Source organism: Camarhynchus parvulus, chromosome 10, assembly GCF_901933205.1.
Source record: "Camarhynchus parvulus chromosome 10, STF_HiC, whole genome shotgun sequence".
Taxonomy (NCBI): Eukaryota; Metazoa; Chordata; class Aves; order Passeriformes; family Thraupidae; genus Camarhynchus; species Camarhynchus parvulus.
The window spans coordinates 3,533,910-3,549,831 of NC_044580.1; the positions used below are offsets into that span (position 1 = coordinate 3,533,910).

General features: G+C 55.1%; 2 protein-coding genes across 2 annotated transcripts; one reads left to right on the forward strand and one right to left on the reverse strand.

Annotated features, from left to right (window-relative positions):
* Nucleotides 1-1,378: 1,378 nt before the first annotated feature.
* Nucleotides 1,379-2,704, reverse strand: RPP25 (ribonuclease P and MRP subunit p25). The gene has a single exon (XM_030955427.1). It carries the CDS (start codon nucleotides 2,397-2,399, stop codon nucleotides 1,776-1,778), a length of 624 nt encoding a protein of 207 aa, XP_030811287.1. The 5' UTR covers nucleotides 2,400-2,704; the 3' UTR covers nucleotides 1,379-1,775.
* A 5,207-nt stretch (nucleotides 2,705-7,911) lies between these two features.
* On the forward strand, nucleotides 7,912-15,185 carry SCAMP5 (secretory carrier membrane protein 5). Its single transcript, XM_030955586.1, has 7 exons — nucleotides 7,912-8,045; nucleotides 9,557-9,633; nucleotides 9,883-10,011; nucleotides 11,701-11,857; nucleotides 12,511-12,612; nucleotides 12,773-12,890; nucleotides 12,999-15,185. The coding sequence occupies exons 2-7, from the start codon at nucleotides 9,627-9,629 to the stop codon at nucleotides 13,191-13,193; spliced, it is 708 nt and encodes a 235-aa protein (XP_030811446.1). The 5' UTR covers nucleotides 7,912-8,045; nucleotides 9,557-9,626; the 3' UTR covers nucleotides 13,194-15,185.
* Nucleotides 15,186-15,922: the final 737 nt, after the last annotated feature.

The window sequence follows — 15,922 nt, forward strand, 5'->3', positions numbered from 1 at the left end:
ACCTGCCTATGAAATCCAATAAAAACATCTTGCGAGTTAACAAAATAAGGAGAAATAAGTGGGTTTTATAATTTTTTCCCCTTGCTCAGAGAAATGTGAGGTGCCAGCAGTGGAGGTGAAGGGCTATAAGTGTTTAACTGTGTGGCTCTCATAGTCTTCTGGCTCTGATCAGGGTGTTTACGGAGGCATTTATTAATTACAGCGTTTTAAATTATTTTATTAGTGATTTTTGATGCATTTGGGGTAGGTGCCTGTACCTAGTGCTACTTGTGTGGGGTGGAGGGTTGATCCTGAATGGGGTCTGCACTGGAGAAAGGAACTGGGAAGAGCTGGATGGGACAGAGCCCAGAGATTTACCATCCCCAAACCCACCAAAAAATGATCATTAACATAAAAAAATCAGTTGGAAATTAATGTTCGAGTGAAGGGAATCAATCTGCAGTAGGACAGATAAGCACGAGCCTCTGGCCCGAGGAGCAGCTGCCTGCTGAGGGAGATAACAAGGTCACTGCCTCACAAAACAGCCCCTGCTTCCTCCTCTTCCTCCTCCTCTCCTTTCATTCCCGCTCCCAGCCAAGCAAGCTTTTGACAAAGAGAGAGCGCTGACTGTCCCTGTAGAGCGGGAGTGAGGCAGGGAGATAAGGCAGCTGCAGCCAGAGAATCCCTCACATGTGGATTTTGGGAAGGGTTTGCTCTTAATACTGATTAATTCATCCCGCAGTGCTGCTGGGCGCTGGGCAGAGGGGACCTGGTGGATCAGGGCTTGGCATCCCATAACCTGTCCCCCAAATCTCCCCTGTCCCCACTGGAACTGGGGCTTTGCCAGGTGCTGCTGTGCTGGCACAGGAGACCCCAATCCCATTCTTCCAAGGGACAGAGTTTGGCTGGGATTCCCTTGTTGTGAGCTGGCAGCAGCCTTCACTGTGCTGATCCATGCCACAGCCAGCAGCCAAGATGATCCCCCCATTTTCCCACAGACATATCTCAACTATTTCTAAAGAGCTTTTATTTTCCATTCATTTCTCTTTATCCCCTGGAAGTAGCAGGGATTTTGCTCCAAAGCATTTGGCAGCCAAGGCATGACCCCAAAACCTCCTCATCCTGTGCTGGGCGTTGCATCCAGTCACAATAACCCCCCACCCAACACTTCCACTGCCTCCAGCTCCCCGCACCGTGGTTTCCCCCCACTCCAGACCAGAGTATCTGATGTGAGTTGTTTTATTTCCTTGTGCTGTCCCACAGGCAGGCAGCACAGTGCAGTGCTTGGATCTGGGGATGCAGGAGGGAGCACCCCCTGTGCTTGTTTTTTTTGGGATGAATCACGGCCTCACAGGATGCTGAGCCTGGCTTTAATGACTCCAACAGCTCCTCAGCAGCAGGTTTGATAATGAAGGTTTTATTCCAACAAGCCTGGGGCAAACCCATCTCTCCTGATGGATGAGGCATTGCAGTGGGGAACGGTTGTGGTGGTCCAGGCACCCCTCGGCTGCTCTGGCTCCCTGGGAGTCACTGCAGGATGTGGCTGGTGGTCACAGTGTCCCTGGGTGGCTGAATTAGAGGTCACCAGCTCCCCCCCCCACATGCTCACCTGCTTCAATCCATAACCAAGACATGGTGGGTTTAACCCTCACGCCAAATCTGGGGACCCCCATCCACAGGGGTCACGGAGCAGCAAGTGAGGACAGGTCAGGGGCAGCCTGCAGCCCACCAGTGACCCCGGAATGAGTGGCTATTCCTGCCTCCATACCTGGCAGGTGGGGTGGGAGGCACTGGGGTCAGGGGACCTGCTGGCCAGCGGTGGTCCCCGTGCCCCTGGGGCTGTCAGACACCTGTACCTGCAGCTTCTTGGGCAGCAGCTCCTCGCAGGGAGGCGGCAGCGGCCGCTTCAGCCCCTTGCTGGAGGATCCCAATGTGTCTTCTCCCGCCTCGTGCCGGGGCTCGGGGGGCTGGTATCCCGTCTGGTTGGGATCCAGGGGGTCCCGGGAGAGCAGGATGCAGATGGAGGGGACGTTCTTGTGGACAGTCAGGTTCTGTGCGGGGCCGTGGGGCGGCGGGTCCTGGCTCTCCCAGACCTCCAGCACGGTTTTGTAGCGTACCTTGGTGACCTGGTGGAGCCCTCCCAGCTTGCGCTTCATGATCTCCACGCAGGTGATGGTCTTGGTGACCGCCCTGCCGCAGCCGCTGAACACGATCTGCCGCCTGCCCTTCAGCTCCATCTGGGCCATGGCGAAGTTCATCAGGTTCCTGATCTTGCTGCCCTCCTTCACTTTCATCTCCACCACGTCCGGGGGCAGGTCTGGGAAGGGTAATGGCATCTCCTCCTCTGAGGTCCTCACCTTTCGGAAGTTCTCCATCCTGGACTGGGCAAGGGGCTTGGCTCTCCCTCCTTCAGCAGCCATCCTTCACCTCTTCCCGGTGGATGCACACAGGCTCCTAGCCCCCCACGACCATAGCAGGGCTGACCTCGCTGCCCTCCAGCCCAGCCCTGCGTGCTGCAACCACCAGTCCCCTCTCCTCGGCTCTCCGGGGGCTGGCAGTGGGCTCGGTGGTAGTGCCAGAGGCTGTCTCCTGTGGGAGACAGGGCTGCAGGATCCCCTGGGTGCTCCCAGTTGTTCCCAGCAGGGATAACAGCCGGCTTCAGCTCTCGGTGACGCTTGGGCTCCTCCGCTCCCACTGCAGCACTCGCTTCTGCTGCTCTTTGCTTCATTCTGGACTTCAGCAGCCCCCAGAGCTGTTCTGTGTAATTAGCAGATCCTCCCCCTCTCCCTCCCCTTCCTCCCCTCCTCCTCCTCCTCCTCCCCTGCTCAGCCGCCCATCCCAGCACCCAGCTCCTGCCTTCATCCCTGCCAGGCAAAGGGAAGGGCAGGGAACCCGGCTCTCTGTCCCGGAACAGAGAAGGGAAGGAGGGGACGGTGGAAGGCAGAGGGAGAAGCTCACTCTTGCCTTCATAATGTTCCCAAAGTCCTGCCCCCTTAAAGAGAACCTGGTCCCTTCTCTCGGCGCTCGCTCCTCTCAAGGACACCCTCTGCTAACTGCAAATGTCACCCTGCCTGCCTGCCCTGCAGCATTCCCAGAGGGATGCGGAATCCCGGCCACGCTGTGTCCAGGGATGGCACGAAGATGCAGCAGGTACTTCGGGAAGTACTTTGGAGTCTGAGCTCGACCCTTATTAGCCATGAGAGAAGCCACTGGAGCCCGCAGCCAGGAGAAAGCCTGGCAGATGGCATTGAGTGTGAATTGAGTGTGCCAGGGCTCTGCTCCCCCCAGCACCCTGCAGCCTCAGCCCCGGCTCTGCCGGCAGGGAAATCTCTCAATTCCCAAAGCTCCGAGGAGCAGATGCCGTGGCAGAGCTGGTTTTCACGGGCAATTTCTCTCCCTCTCCCCTGCTCCTCCTCCTTCTCTATCCCTCTCCCCACTGCTCTCCCAGTCCCTGTCCCTCATTCACCTCCCAGTGTCGAGCTGCCCACTCTGGGCTCACCATTACATGTACTGGCAACAAATTTCAGAAAATCCCTGTTGCAGGCTAGGAGATGTCCCCTTCCTGCCCCCAATCCCTTCCTGGAGCAGAGGCGACGACGTCCCTGCCCCAGGCTGGCCCTCTGCCCGCCCCTGTCACCTGCCTGTCCCCTCCCGCCCTGCTGGCCAGGGGATCATTGCACAGTGGAAAGACATGTGAGTATTGACTTGCAGTCAAATCTTATCGGCCTCTGGAGGCCCCTGGATTGGTTTCACTCCTAGCAGGGCTTGAAAAAAAAAAAAAACAAACCATAAATAAATCGATCTCCCATGTCCGTGGAGGTGAAGGCAGGATGTGGCTGTCACCTCCTATCCAGGGAGGATGCCACATCCCTGTGGTTCCCAAAGCAGCTTTCTGTGGATCCCACTGCCTAAATGGGGGTAGATTTTGGACACCCCCCCAATCCAAACACTGGACTGGGGTCTGGGTGGGTCTGTGGGATGGGATGGGATGGGATGGGATGGGATGGGATGGGATGGGATCCTCCATGCACAAGCAGTGTGCTGGAAAACCCCTGTAGGTGCAGAGCACTGTTTCCCAATCTGTCTAACCCTCCCTGGGGCTCCTTGGGCACACAGAGGGAAACTGAGGTAGGGCAGGCAATGCTCCCAGGCTCACCCCCAGCACCAGATCCAGGCTTTGAGCATTCCCAACTCCCTTGTGGTGCTCTGCAGTAGTGAGCAAACCTATTCCCTGTGCTCCCACTGTGAATTCCTCACTGCTATGAGACAAAACAATGACATTTCTCCACCTTTCAATTTGACAATTCATGGAATCTGTGCAGAAGCCACTTGGTTCCTTCCTTGGGCAGGCAGGGATGAATTAAACCCATCAGGGAAAGCCCTGCCTTCAAAATGTGCTAAACCCCTGAGGAAATAATGGGGAGGGATTTTAGTGACTGAGAAATCCCTCAGGGTCATTATCCACATAGCCTGGGAGGGTTACATGGACACGGAGGGCTGACAGCTCCAGGGCTCTGGGCAAGCCACGTGAGTCCCTGGTGCTGCCTGAAGCATCCAGCCCTTCTTTCCTGGCCCAGAACCAGCTCCTGCCTCCCGTGGCCCATTTTCCATGGCATCGTGGCGCTTCCCCACCATCGGATGATGGAAGCAGCAGCAGCTTCTCCCCCCCTCCATCACTAATTGCTGCTTAATGAACTCTGCCTATCACAGCCTCCGAAATGGAGGCAGGAGAGGTGCAATCACAGAAAGGCTTGCAGAGGGTGCATTCCCCCCAAGGCCAAGGCTGTGCTGGGAGCAGGGAGGGCATTAACGACAGGCATTATTTTCCCTCTGCAGCGCTTAAAATGTAAATGAAATTCATTATTAGCAACTCCATTGCTAATTACCATCTGAAGCTATTCATTAGCCTGTCAGCTTATTTGTTGGAGGACAGCAGAGTGAATGGGTTACTCCAAGCCAAGGAATAGCTGAAATGAGCTCAGTGGGGTGGGAGAGGAAAAGCAGGGATGGGAGACAAAGGCACAGACAGCTCCAGCCATAGGGGGTCAGGCAAACAAAAGCTGGAAAAGAGAATGAGGAGTCCTTTTTAAAATGGAGAAGAAGCAAATGGGAAAGGCAGGAGTGATGAAAAAATAAGAGTAAAGGAATTACACACTGAGTATTTTCCATCTGTCCTTCTTGAGCAGCCACTGTGGTTACAGTAGGACCCACCCCCAGGGAGTGGTTTCTGCTTCCCCTTTCCCATTACAGTTTCTCTCTGAGCATTCCAATGCCATCCCAACCCCAAGCCAGAGGACTTCCAAATCCCTGTGGGACCCTCTTGCCTGGTCCCAACCCCACAGGAGGTTGGAAGAGCTGCTTGGGACAGCAGCCAAGAGGAGAGCTGGTGGTGGCAAGAATGGAGAGGGCTGCTGGACACAGCACGGAGCCCAGACAAACCTGGGAAAATGGGGAAAAAAACCCAGAAACATATTCCTAACAGAGACCAGGGCAGCTGGAGAGGAGCAGTAACTTGAGCCCCTGTCCTCCACCTGCCCTCTCCATATTTTCTTTCATGCAAGGTGGCCCTGCTTGGGAACAGGACGGAAAGTGGGAGCATCCGATACAAGGAAAGTCTGGGTGCCATTGCCCATCTCTGCGTCACATCGGCGCGGCTCAGGTCTCAGCCTCTCATCACGTTGCACTCAGCAGCAGGCTGATGCCAGGGTGGATTGTAACCCTGGCAAAAGGGGTGCAGAGGGACCTCCAGGATGCCACAGCAGCAGGGATCCCCTGTCCCCACCCCAATCACGGTCCTGGAGCTGCTGCTTCCCAGGAGCAGCCCCCTGAGGATGCAGCCCAGGGTGCAGGGGCTGTGCCAAGATGCCAGAGGAACCCTTGGAGCATCCTGGGGTGGCACCAGCTCTCTGCTGAGGTCTTATCCCTGCCGTAAGCAGAAAATTACAGAGCTCAAGATAATCCTCATTTTGAATAGCCCGACAGTAAAAGAAAAGGGAAAAATCCCTTCCATAAGACAAATCCCTTTGCAGAGCTCCAGCATGATAAGCAGAGGGATGTTGTAAGGACCCTGAGGGCATTAATAAACCTGAATGTTCCTCACCAACCCCACCTGGGACCCCAATTCCCCCCTCACCCATGGCCCAGGAGCTCCTTTTAAGCTCAAACCAAGGGTCTCAGTCCTAGTCTCAGCTATGTCAGGACTGGTCTCTGGGTCAGCTGCAGCTGGTCTGGACTCCAACCGACAGACTGATGCTAAACTGGACCTGTGGATTGATTTCCTTGGATTTGAACCTGTTTTCTTGCTGGGAATTTGCTACTTTTCTTTGGCCTTGTCCTTCCTCCCCAGCCTGCCCTGCTTAGGGAGTGTGGGATGGGCAGGGATGTTCTTCCCCCTGTTATCCTTTGGCTCTGCAGGCATTCCCTGGGAAGGAGGGGAGCACACATCCATTTGATCCCTGAATATCCCTGGCTGGAAAATCTGCAGGCAGACAGGAATGTGGTAGTGCCAAGGGCAAGGATCAGCTCTGTAGGTGACCATTCCCAAAGCCTTAGTGGCATGGGAAGGTGCTGAGGCAGCAGAGATGCAGATGGGGAGGAAATTTAGGTGTGAGAAAGCTTGGAGAGAAAGAAAGAAATAAAGGACAAGAATCCAGCCCCAAATCTGCAGTGTGCTCAGTGCCCACAGGCAGAGCCAGAGCAGCTCTCCAAGGCACTGAGCATCCCCAGTGCTTGGCAGGAGTTGGAATCCATGATCCCATCCCTCCCCACCTTTCCTTCCCTGCTGCTGGGCAGGACATGGAGCTGGGTGTGCAGGGGTCCCTGCTCTCTGAGGGGATCAGCTCAGGCTCCAAGACCCAGAGAGGGGTCAGAGTGGACAGCTGGGCCCCCTGCTATGGGGTCATCTGTGGCACGCTGGTTTTCCTGCTTCTCTCTATTTTACCATCTGTGAAGCAGGCATTTTCCCTGATTCTGCCAGGCTTCCTTCCTTGCATCCCCACAGCAACGCTTTTCCCCTGCCGAAGGGATTTGGCCACCAGGGCTCACTGGTGTAAAGAGATTTTGCTGCTTCCTTACCCAGCTGTTCTCATCTTCCCCTGGTGGGATGTTGTCCTTGCTGCCCCTCTGTGACCTTCGAGGCTGGACCCTGGGAAGGGAGGATGATTTAGCTGTCAAAAAAAAATAATTTTCACAACATTTCACTGATATTCTCACAAGCTCTAAGGCAGGAGTGCACTGAGAACAAGGGACACAGCCTATGGAGCTCTCAGGCTGATTTGGGATTTATATCCCTGTCCTGTCTGTAAATCAGTCCAGTCCCTTCCCCTGCCCTCCACATCCCAACCTTGGCATCACTGGCAAAAGCAATTAACATGTCCTCTGCCCTTTATGCAAGCCATTCATTAATTACTGCTCCCAGAATGAAGCACATCAGGGTATGGACATGGAGTACCCCCAACTTGGCACTGCTGGGGGGGAGCTGCTGGTTTCCCATTGCCTCCTGGATAGAGGGAGCCTGTGTGCTGTGCCAGGGGCTGTCCCCAAGAGCCCCTGCCCTTCTGAGGGCGGTCTTCTACCCACATAATGCTTGCCATACCCTGGGTAGGGGTCACTGCACCCCTGCCCCACAGAGCCCCCATTCCTGTAAAGTCCCCCAAGCCCCATAGAACACTCCCAGCCCCATGGAGCCCTGAGCCCTATAGAGCCCCCCAAGCCCCATAGAGCACTCCCAGCCCCATGGAGTCCTCAGCCTGATAGGGCCCCCCAGGCCCCATAGAGCACTCCCAGCCCCATGGAACCCCCAGCCCTATATAGCCCTCCATAAAGGCCCCGCCCCCTTCCATAGGCCCCGCCTTTTCCCCATGGCCCCGCCCCTCCATCCGGCGGCATCAGGACCCTGGACAGCGGCAGGCGCTCTCGCGAGATCCCGGCGCTGCCCATAGCCCGGGTGGCGGCGGCGCCGCAGTCTCGCGAGAGCGCAGTCGCTGCGGCAGGAGCAGCACCGGGCGGGCGGGCGGCCGCCGCCACCCGCCGGGGACCGGAGGGGACGGGACGGGTCACGCCACGTGGTGAGTCCCGGGAGTGTGGAGAGGGGAAACGCCTCGGCGTGAGGGCTCTGGATGCTGCCCCCGAGGGGGCTGACCGCCCTTTGCACCGACCTCCCTCTCTGCATCCTCTTGCGGGGGGGGATGCGCGGCGTGGGGAGAGCCGCGGTGACCCTGCACATGCGTGGGTGCACCGGGGACCGAGCGGGGCTTGGGCCGCCCTTCTCCCCGATCCAGGCCGCTGCTGGGAGGCTGCGCCGGCTTTGAGGTGGGGATGCGTGGGGCACGCAGCCCTTCACGCGTGGAAACGCAGAGGCAGCGATGCCGAGCCCTGCCTGCCCTCCCCAAACGCACCCCGCGCACCAGAGGGGTTTCTTCTCGGTGCCATCACCTGTGCGATCCCCCGTCCTTTTTCCATCCACTCCACCATATTCCGAATTTTGCAAAAAAACCCCACCCGAATGTCTCGCTGTCCCGGTGCTTTCCCCCACGGTGGCGGGGCCGGGGGGTGCCGGGCCGTGTGTCCCCGCTCCCGGCACACGTGGGTAGGGCCGGGTGAGCGTCACCGCGCCCGAGGAGCTCGTATTTATAGCACTGGCGGGATGGAAGCATCCGGGGGCTGCCGGCGGATGTCGGGCACGGCGAGCGCAGGGGGGTGCGAAAAGACCCCTAGACAGAGCCCCCAAATCCCCCCAGGAGCCCCAGGCACAAACTGCCGGGACCCCCTGTCCTGGGAAATGTGTTGGTCGCTGCCTGGATAGCTGGGAAAGGGCAAAACATGCAGGCAGGTTGCGGGGATACGCCATCTTCACCCTTCTGTTTAAAACCTCAGGTAATAATTTTTTGCTTTAATTCGCCGTAATTTTCACATCTGGCACAGAGCTGAGCATGGAATGGTCTGGGATGGTCCTGGGATGCCGAGCTCCCCCCCTTTCCCACCTGCATGCTCTGCGATGAGGTGCCAAATGACATGAGTAATTGTTAAGCCAGGCACTCAAGTGACTCATTAGTGACAATCGCCACTGATTTATTTTTTTTTCCAGCTGGTTTCTCTGCTCTGATTTTCTGCTCCCTTTTTGGGCTTGTTTTTGGCTTAGGCTTGCAGAGATGGCAGCTACGAGGCCGCCAGGTAGTCCCCTGTGCTGGAATTCAGCAAAAAATAACAACAATTATACATTTTTTTAATTAATTATTTTGGGGCCAGGTCATGAACTTTAAGGTTTCAAACTGCCCACAACCACCTCCTTTCCCTGCTGCCCTACCTGGCCCTCTCCTGGATGTAGGTCAGTTGGGAGTGGGAGGCCCCACATCACTGGATCCTCTCGTAATCTTCTGCCTTAACTGGCACATAAGCCTGAGCCAGAGGAGCCAGGATTTATCAGCCAGGTGCCAGCCTGCATGTGATAGTCCAGAGTGTCACAGAAGTGAAGCCAACTGCTGTCCTTGAGTTGTTTGGGAATGGGGGGGAAGGTGAAGGCTTTTGCAGACGTCCCTGACCACTTCAATCAACCTTTTTTTCTCTCGTTCTCCTCCAGCTTTGCTGAAGCTCCCACGTTTTTCCCAAGTATTTTTCCCGAGGAGCAGAGAGGCTGAGCGTGTGCCAGCATGGCAGGTACGGGGGCCTCTGGAGATCCTTGTGGGGCCATAATGTCACCTTGTTAGTCACCAGTGGGGTGGTGGGTGTCCATGGCTGCAGGATCTGTGTGGCCAGTGAGGGCTGAATTTGATTCTTTTGGGTGAGTTGGTGGCAGTTTCCATGGGAAATCTTTAACTCCTGTATAAAATTTGACTGTTCTTGGGGTCATTTAGGAAGCCTCCTGGTTTTTGTTCAGCCTGACACCAGTGAAACTTTCCCTTGCAGAAAAGGTGAACAACTTCCCTCCCCTGCCCAAGTTCATCCCCCTGAAGCCATGTTTCTACCAGGACTTCGATGCGGAGATCCCGCCGCAGCACCGCACCATGGCCAAGCGGCTTTACTACCTCTGGATGCGTGAGTGGCCCTGTGGGAATGGCTCCAGTGGGATCTGTTTGCCTCTCCAAAGGCTGCTCCTCTGGGAGCTGCCAGCTGAAAGGGCAGGGCAAGGTCAGGGGAAGCCCTTCTCCCCCTCCAGGCCTCGGTGTCTCCTGTTAAAAGTCAGGAATGAGAGGTGGGCTGCAGCATCCCATGGATCCCAGCCCTTCCAGCCTCCAGGATGGAGCTGTGCAGCTGGCTCAGTGTCCCAGGGTCACTGGTGGTGCTGTTGATGTCCTGCTGTAAGGAGGAGACAGCTCAGACTGGAGGGTTGGTGTGCCTGCTCCCCAAAACGTGGAGCTTGAGGCTTCCTGGAGCTTGCCTGTTCCTCTTGCATGCCTCTGTGTGCCGTGCTGTGCTAACAGAGCTGTCACCAGCTTCCAGCTCTTCCAGCTATCCTGGATCTCTCTTCTTCACCAAACATGGGCAGGGAACAGAGCCAGAGGGACAGGTCACACCCCAGCATAGGTGGAAATGTGCACAGCTCAGGGCAAGTTGGCACCAGCATTTCATTTCCTTCTAGAAGAACTCAGTTCCTTATCAGGCATTTCCCCTGAACTTTGGAAGCAGCAGTGCCCAGGGAGTGCCCTGTGCTTTAGGGGCAGGTTAGGACGAGCTGAGCTAACACCACAGAGGTTGTGGTGTGTTCCTGCTTTTGCCATGGCACCAGGCTGGCATCCCTGGGGCTGTGTCCCATCAGGAGGGTGACCCTGGGGTAGCTTCATCATGTCAGGAGGGTTTAAGGCATGGGAGGAAAAAAGCTGTGCTTCCCTGGGGAAGCTCTCTTGGGGGTGTTCAGTTCCCTCCCCATCCCAAACAGGATGTTCTTCCTCTTAATGTAGCAGACCTTGGTCCTTGCTCCTCAGCACCAGCACCACCTCCTAGAGCCAGTCACTGTCCCTTGGGTTTTGCCTCTGGAGCTCCTCTCTGGGTCATTTTCTCCCCAGCAGCCCCTCAGACACCCAGCACAGAGTGGCTGGAAGGTCCCTCATGTCCTTTAGGGCAGCTGAGCTCCTTGCCTTGCCAGCTGCAGCTCTCAGGCAGGCGGTGGTGGGAGGGCTCTCGTTCTCGTCGAAATAATGAATCATTCTCCGAACTCGGAGGCGTCAGAATGCAGCTGAGCCTTCTCTGCTTTGTCCTGTGTCTGCTGAGCTGGGACTCATAGTCAGAGCCCTTGTGTGCCCTGATCCCAAGCAGGGGTGGGTGAGGGAAATGTGTCACCCCCTGAACCGGCGAGGCAGGGTCAGGAGTTCAGGATTTGGGCTCTCAGTGGGGCTCGGGGAGCTCCTGCACAAGCTCCTTCAGCAAAGATGTATCTGGAGCAAGCAAAAAACTTCACCACAATTCCTCCAGTTTCCTTCTGTTAGTGGAAATGTGTCCTGGCTCAATAGGAGCGGGAGGATGCGACTCCTGCCAATCTTCAGAGCCCAGGAACTGCTTAGGGAATTACAACTCTGAGTGATACATTGATTTTCCTCCTGTTACACTCAGCTGAGGCCTGACCCCCTTCGGCCCAGCCAGCCTGGGAATGTGCTCCCAGCTTAATTGAAGGGAAATCCAGCTAGGGCAGGACTCTGAGGCCACGTCCCTGGGGTTGGGGTCCTTGGTGTCTCAGTGCCACCCTTGCATCCGTGCTACTCTGCTCTGTGTGTGTGTGTGTGTTTGCAGTGAACAGCATCACCTTGGCGGTGAATCTCGTGGGCTGCCTCGCGTGGCTCATTGGAGGCGGCGGAGCTGTAAATTTTGGACTGGCAATTCTCTGGCTCATTCTCTTTACGCCCTGCTCCTATGTCTGCTGGTTTAGACCTATTTACAAAGCTTTCAAGTAAGTGGTCGCACCTGAGCCTGGCTTCTTTCTGCCTTGTTTTCCTTCGTAAACGGTCAGTGTTTAGCTTGGGGCGTTGCCTGACTAATTGGGGGAATTCCTTTCTGTGCAGCCCTTTAGCTTTACTTTCTAACCTTCAAAACCAGAGTGTTTGGGATTTCCTGGGGGGCCAAACCCCCGATCAGGTGTTGTAAGGACACTTTCCTTGTGCCTCTGTGCAGTGGCGGGGGACAGTGGTGAGGATGCAGCTGGGCTGCCGCTTTCCCTCTCATCCCTGAGGCATCTGTTATATTTTTCCACAAATTCTCGAGGTGTTTGTACGGATTACCCATGGTGCTGAGGTCAGTCCCCAGATCTAGAGAACTAGGGGTGTATTTATTCCCCATGTGGGGTGGTGTGAGCTGAGAGCTGTGTCCCAACACAGACGTCCTCAAGCCCATTTGACTGAGCCATAGGGAGTGTCTGGTGCCCCGTGGCTTTCCCAGGTGCCCCTTGACTACCTCCAGCCTCTTGCAGTTTCTCCTTTGCCTTTAATTTTTCTTTCCATCACTCTCCTGCTGAACCACGGCCAGGTCTGATACGTTGGAGCATCTCCCTTCCCATGGAGTGCAGTGGGGATGGAGGTGCAGGCGTGACTGAACCTTCTCTTGCAGGACAGACAGTTCCTTCAGCTTCATGGCCTTCTTCTTCACCTTCATGGCCCAGCTGGTGATCAGCATTATCCAGGCAGTGGGGATCCCTGGATGGGGGGTCTGGTAAGGAAAATGCTGCTGTGTTGGGTACAAGGGTGGTCACTGTGGTGTTTTAGCGTCCTTACTGGTTCTCTCCTTGGTGAAGATGGTTTGAGGAGCTGGGAGGGCTGCTGGCAGTCTGGGAGAGCTGGTGAATGAACCAGTTGTTTCCATCTCCTTGCAGTGGCTGGATTGCAGCGATTTCCTTCTTTGGGACCAACGTGGGCTCAGCTGTGGTGATGCTGATCCCCACCGTGCTCTTCACAGCCATGGCAGTCTTCTCCTTCATTGCTCTCACCATGGTATGGCAGGAAGAACAGGGGTTGCACATGGCTTTGGGTGGCCCTCCTGCCACCCCGGGAGCTCCGTGCCGGCCGCGGGCGCTCAGCCCCTCTGGATTTTCCCTGCAGGTGCACAAGTTTTACCGGGGCAGCGGCGGGAGCTTCAGCAAAGCGCAGGAGGAGTGGACCACGGGGGCCTGGAAGAATCCCCACGTGCAGCAGGCGGCGCAGAACGCGGCCATGGGGGCGGCGCAGGGCGCCATGATGCAGCACGAGACGCAGTACTCGGCCACCCCCAACTACACCTACTCCAACGAGATGTGAGCAGCAGCTGGACTCTGTCCTCGGGAGGAAGAGCTGGGGGGGAAAAAGGGAGGAGGAAGCCTGAGCCGAGTTTCTGCAGCTGTCTCAGAAAGTCAGAGTGTACCATAATGGTGGTTCTTTTCCCGTCTTTGTAACGAGATCCTTTGGGATTTTTTTCTTTCCTTTTTTTTTTTTTTTCCTGTTTTTCTTGTCTTGAGCTCTTCTTTTCTCCTTTCTTTTTCATTCTGAAGAGGCCGTGAGTTGACCTGCAGGGCTCTTGTTGTGCGTGGTAGTCAGTGTCCGTTCACGTGTCTTCTTTTTCCCTGTGGAATAGTGTACGGTGGTGGTTTTTTAATTACTGTGGTGATAGGTGTATGTTAGAACCTCATCAGCCAAAAGCCCCCCCATGCCCCCAAAAAGGGAAAAAGAGCAACCAGCACCCATCTTCCCTCTTGGAATAAGCCCCAAACCTCGGGTTTTTGACGTGTGTGAGTTTTCTCTTTCAGTTGGTAGTGTCCAGCCACTTGCCACTGTCTCAGCAAGGGCAAGCAATCCTGGGAATTCTCCTTTTTTCTTTTGCTTTTTAACTAGCAGGTGGCTGGCTGATTTAGGATTAAAAAGAAAAAAAAAGAAAAAAAAAAGAAAAAAAGGGAAAAAAATATAAGAAACCCTCAATCCTGCTGTTGATATGCTGGAAGCCAAGAGATTCCTAATCTACACCCTGGCTCAGGATCTGCAACTTCTCTCAGTGTGTGGTGTTGTGAGTAGTTTACACTTCAACGTGGAGGACCAGTGTGTGTGTGTGCACGTGTGTGTGTGTGTTGGGGAGCAAGGACAGGTTTTCCCTGTGGGATACAACCATCCCATTCCAGATTCTGCATCCTGAGTCTGTTTTTTTTTAAGGCTTCTGTTCTGAAAAGCAGCTGTAAAAGCGACAGAGCATTCCTCAGAGGACTGACCCTTGGGCAAGGCTGCGGGTCAAATCTTGCCACCCCGAATCCCAGCACATCCAAGCAGTCTCCCTGCTCATGGAAATAGCCAGGCCAAGGTTTGTCCCCGTTAGTTTTGGAGGTTTGTGCTAATTAAGTCTCTTAAGGAAACCTCCAGGCTGGAAGGAAGGACTCCTGCTCACTTGCACTCCTGAAAAGCCTGGTGAGATGTGGCCCTGTGTTTTCCTGGTGCAGAAGTCCCTGTCAGGCCCAAATCCCTGCCCAATTTGGGGATGTTTGACATTAAATAATGATCCTGCACCCTAGCAGGAGGCAGCTGAGCTCAGACCAACACTTCTTGGGGAAGGTGACTGGCACAGCCTAGACAAGATTATGAGTGGGAGCATAAATGGGATGGATGCTGCAGGGCAGGAGTAGGGAAAGCTACTTCTCTGAGATGCTTTTCAACTCTAAATGCACTTTAAATAAGCCAAATTTTTCTCCAAGTCCTCGAAAAGCAGCCCAAACAGAATCCAATCCAGCCCTTTGGCTCCAGTATCTCCTGCCTGGCACAGGGAAGGAGCTCAGTGTGCCACCAGCCAGGACTGTGCGAGTCCCCAGCCCTGTATCTGTCCCCTCCAGCCCTCCAGTGATGCTTGGATGTGACCTCTACCCCTGAGAATCACCCCAAAAAGGACCTTCTCTTCTCCAGCAAAGCACACCAAGACTAGTTTCCTTTTTAAGGGTGTCACTCCAGTCATTCTGCAATAGGCAGTCGTCTCTTGACCAGACTAAAATGCAGCTACTGATAAAATGCCTGTCTCTGTGTGTGTGTGTATATATTTATGTATAAAATGTCAGGAGAAAAGTAATCCTTTGCTAAGCCTATTATGTACTTAATCAGGTTTAAATATTGTGCAATCCATTTCTAGCTCGCCTAAAACTTACTCTGCCAAACCACGTGCTCTGTCATCCGTGTCTGAGAAATGATGGATTAAGTGACTTCACCTCTTGCATTGACAATAAGATGCATCAATAATAACTGTAACGAGCTGTAACTAACAGACATTGCTTCAGCACCTAACCCTCCTCTCCGATGTGTCTCCTGAGTGTGTGAGCACTGAAACGTTGTCCCTGTGGCTCCAGCCAGGTGGGAAACTCGACCCCTCGTTCTCACCTTGGTTATTTGTAAGCTGTCCCTCCTCCAGGTGGGGCTGATGTGGGTGTGATCAAAGCGTGGTGCTCCTGAAGCCCACGGGGTGGGAGAGATGGGCTGTTCCTGCTGCTGGGCAAGAGGCCTCTCACAGAACACACCTGGGCTTCTCCTGAGGTGTCCCTGTCGCCTTCTACATCCTGCAGTCAGCAGGGCACAGCTCTCTCTGCCTCTTGCTGTCCTTGCTGCTTGTTTGTAGCCAATATCAGAGGGATGTCCAAATAACTGCTGCTTTTGAGCTGGATCTGCACAGGGCTGGGCACCACAGGCTGCCCCAGGTCGGTCATGCCCACATAATCATGGGATGGTTTAGGGGGGAAGGGACCTTACAGCTCCTCTAGCAGGGACACCTTCCACTGTCCCAGGCTGCTCCAAACCCCATCCAGCCTGGCCCTGGACACTTCCAGGGATCCACGGGCAGCCATAGGGGACCCTCTGCCAGGGCACAATTCCTTCCCAGTATCTCACCTCACCCTGCCCTCTGGCATGGGAAGCCATTCCCCTCATCCTGTCTGGGCCTCAGACAATGAATACTCGGCCATTTAATCCACTTTCCCCTGCCAGCTCTGTGTGGCTGCCCTGAATCCCATAGGAAAGGTTTCACTCCT

Coding starts and splice junctions, on each gene's coding strand:
- RPP25 (XM_030955427.1), bottom strand. CDS start 2,399: ATGGCTGCTGAAGGAGGGAGAGCCAAGCCCCTTGCCCAGTCCAGGATG.
- SCAMP5 (XM_030955586.1), top strand. Junction 10,012..11,700: donor GCTTTACTACCTCTGGATGC/GTGAGTGGCCCT, acceptor GTGTGTTTGCAG/TGAACAGCATCACCTTGGCG. Junction 11,858..12,510: donor CCTATTTACAAAGCTTTCAA/GTAAGTGGTCGC, acceptor CTTCTCTTGCAG/GACAGACAGTTCCTTCAGCT.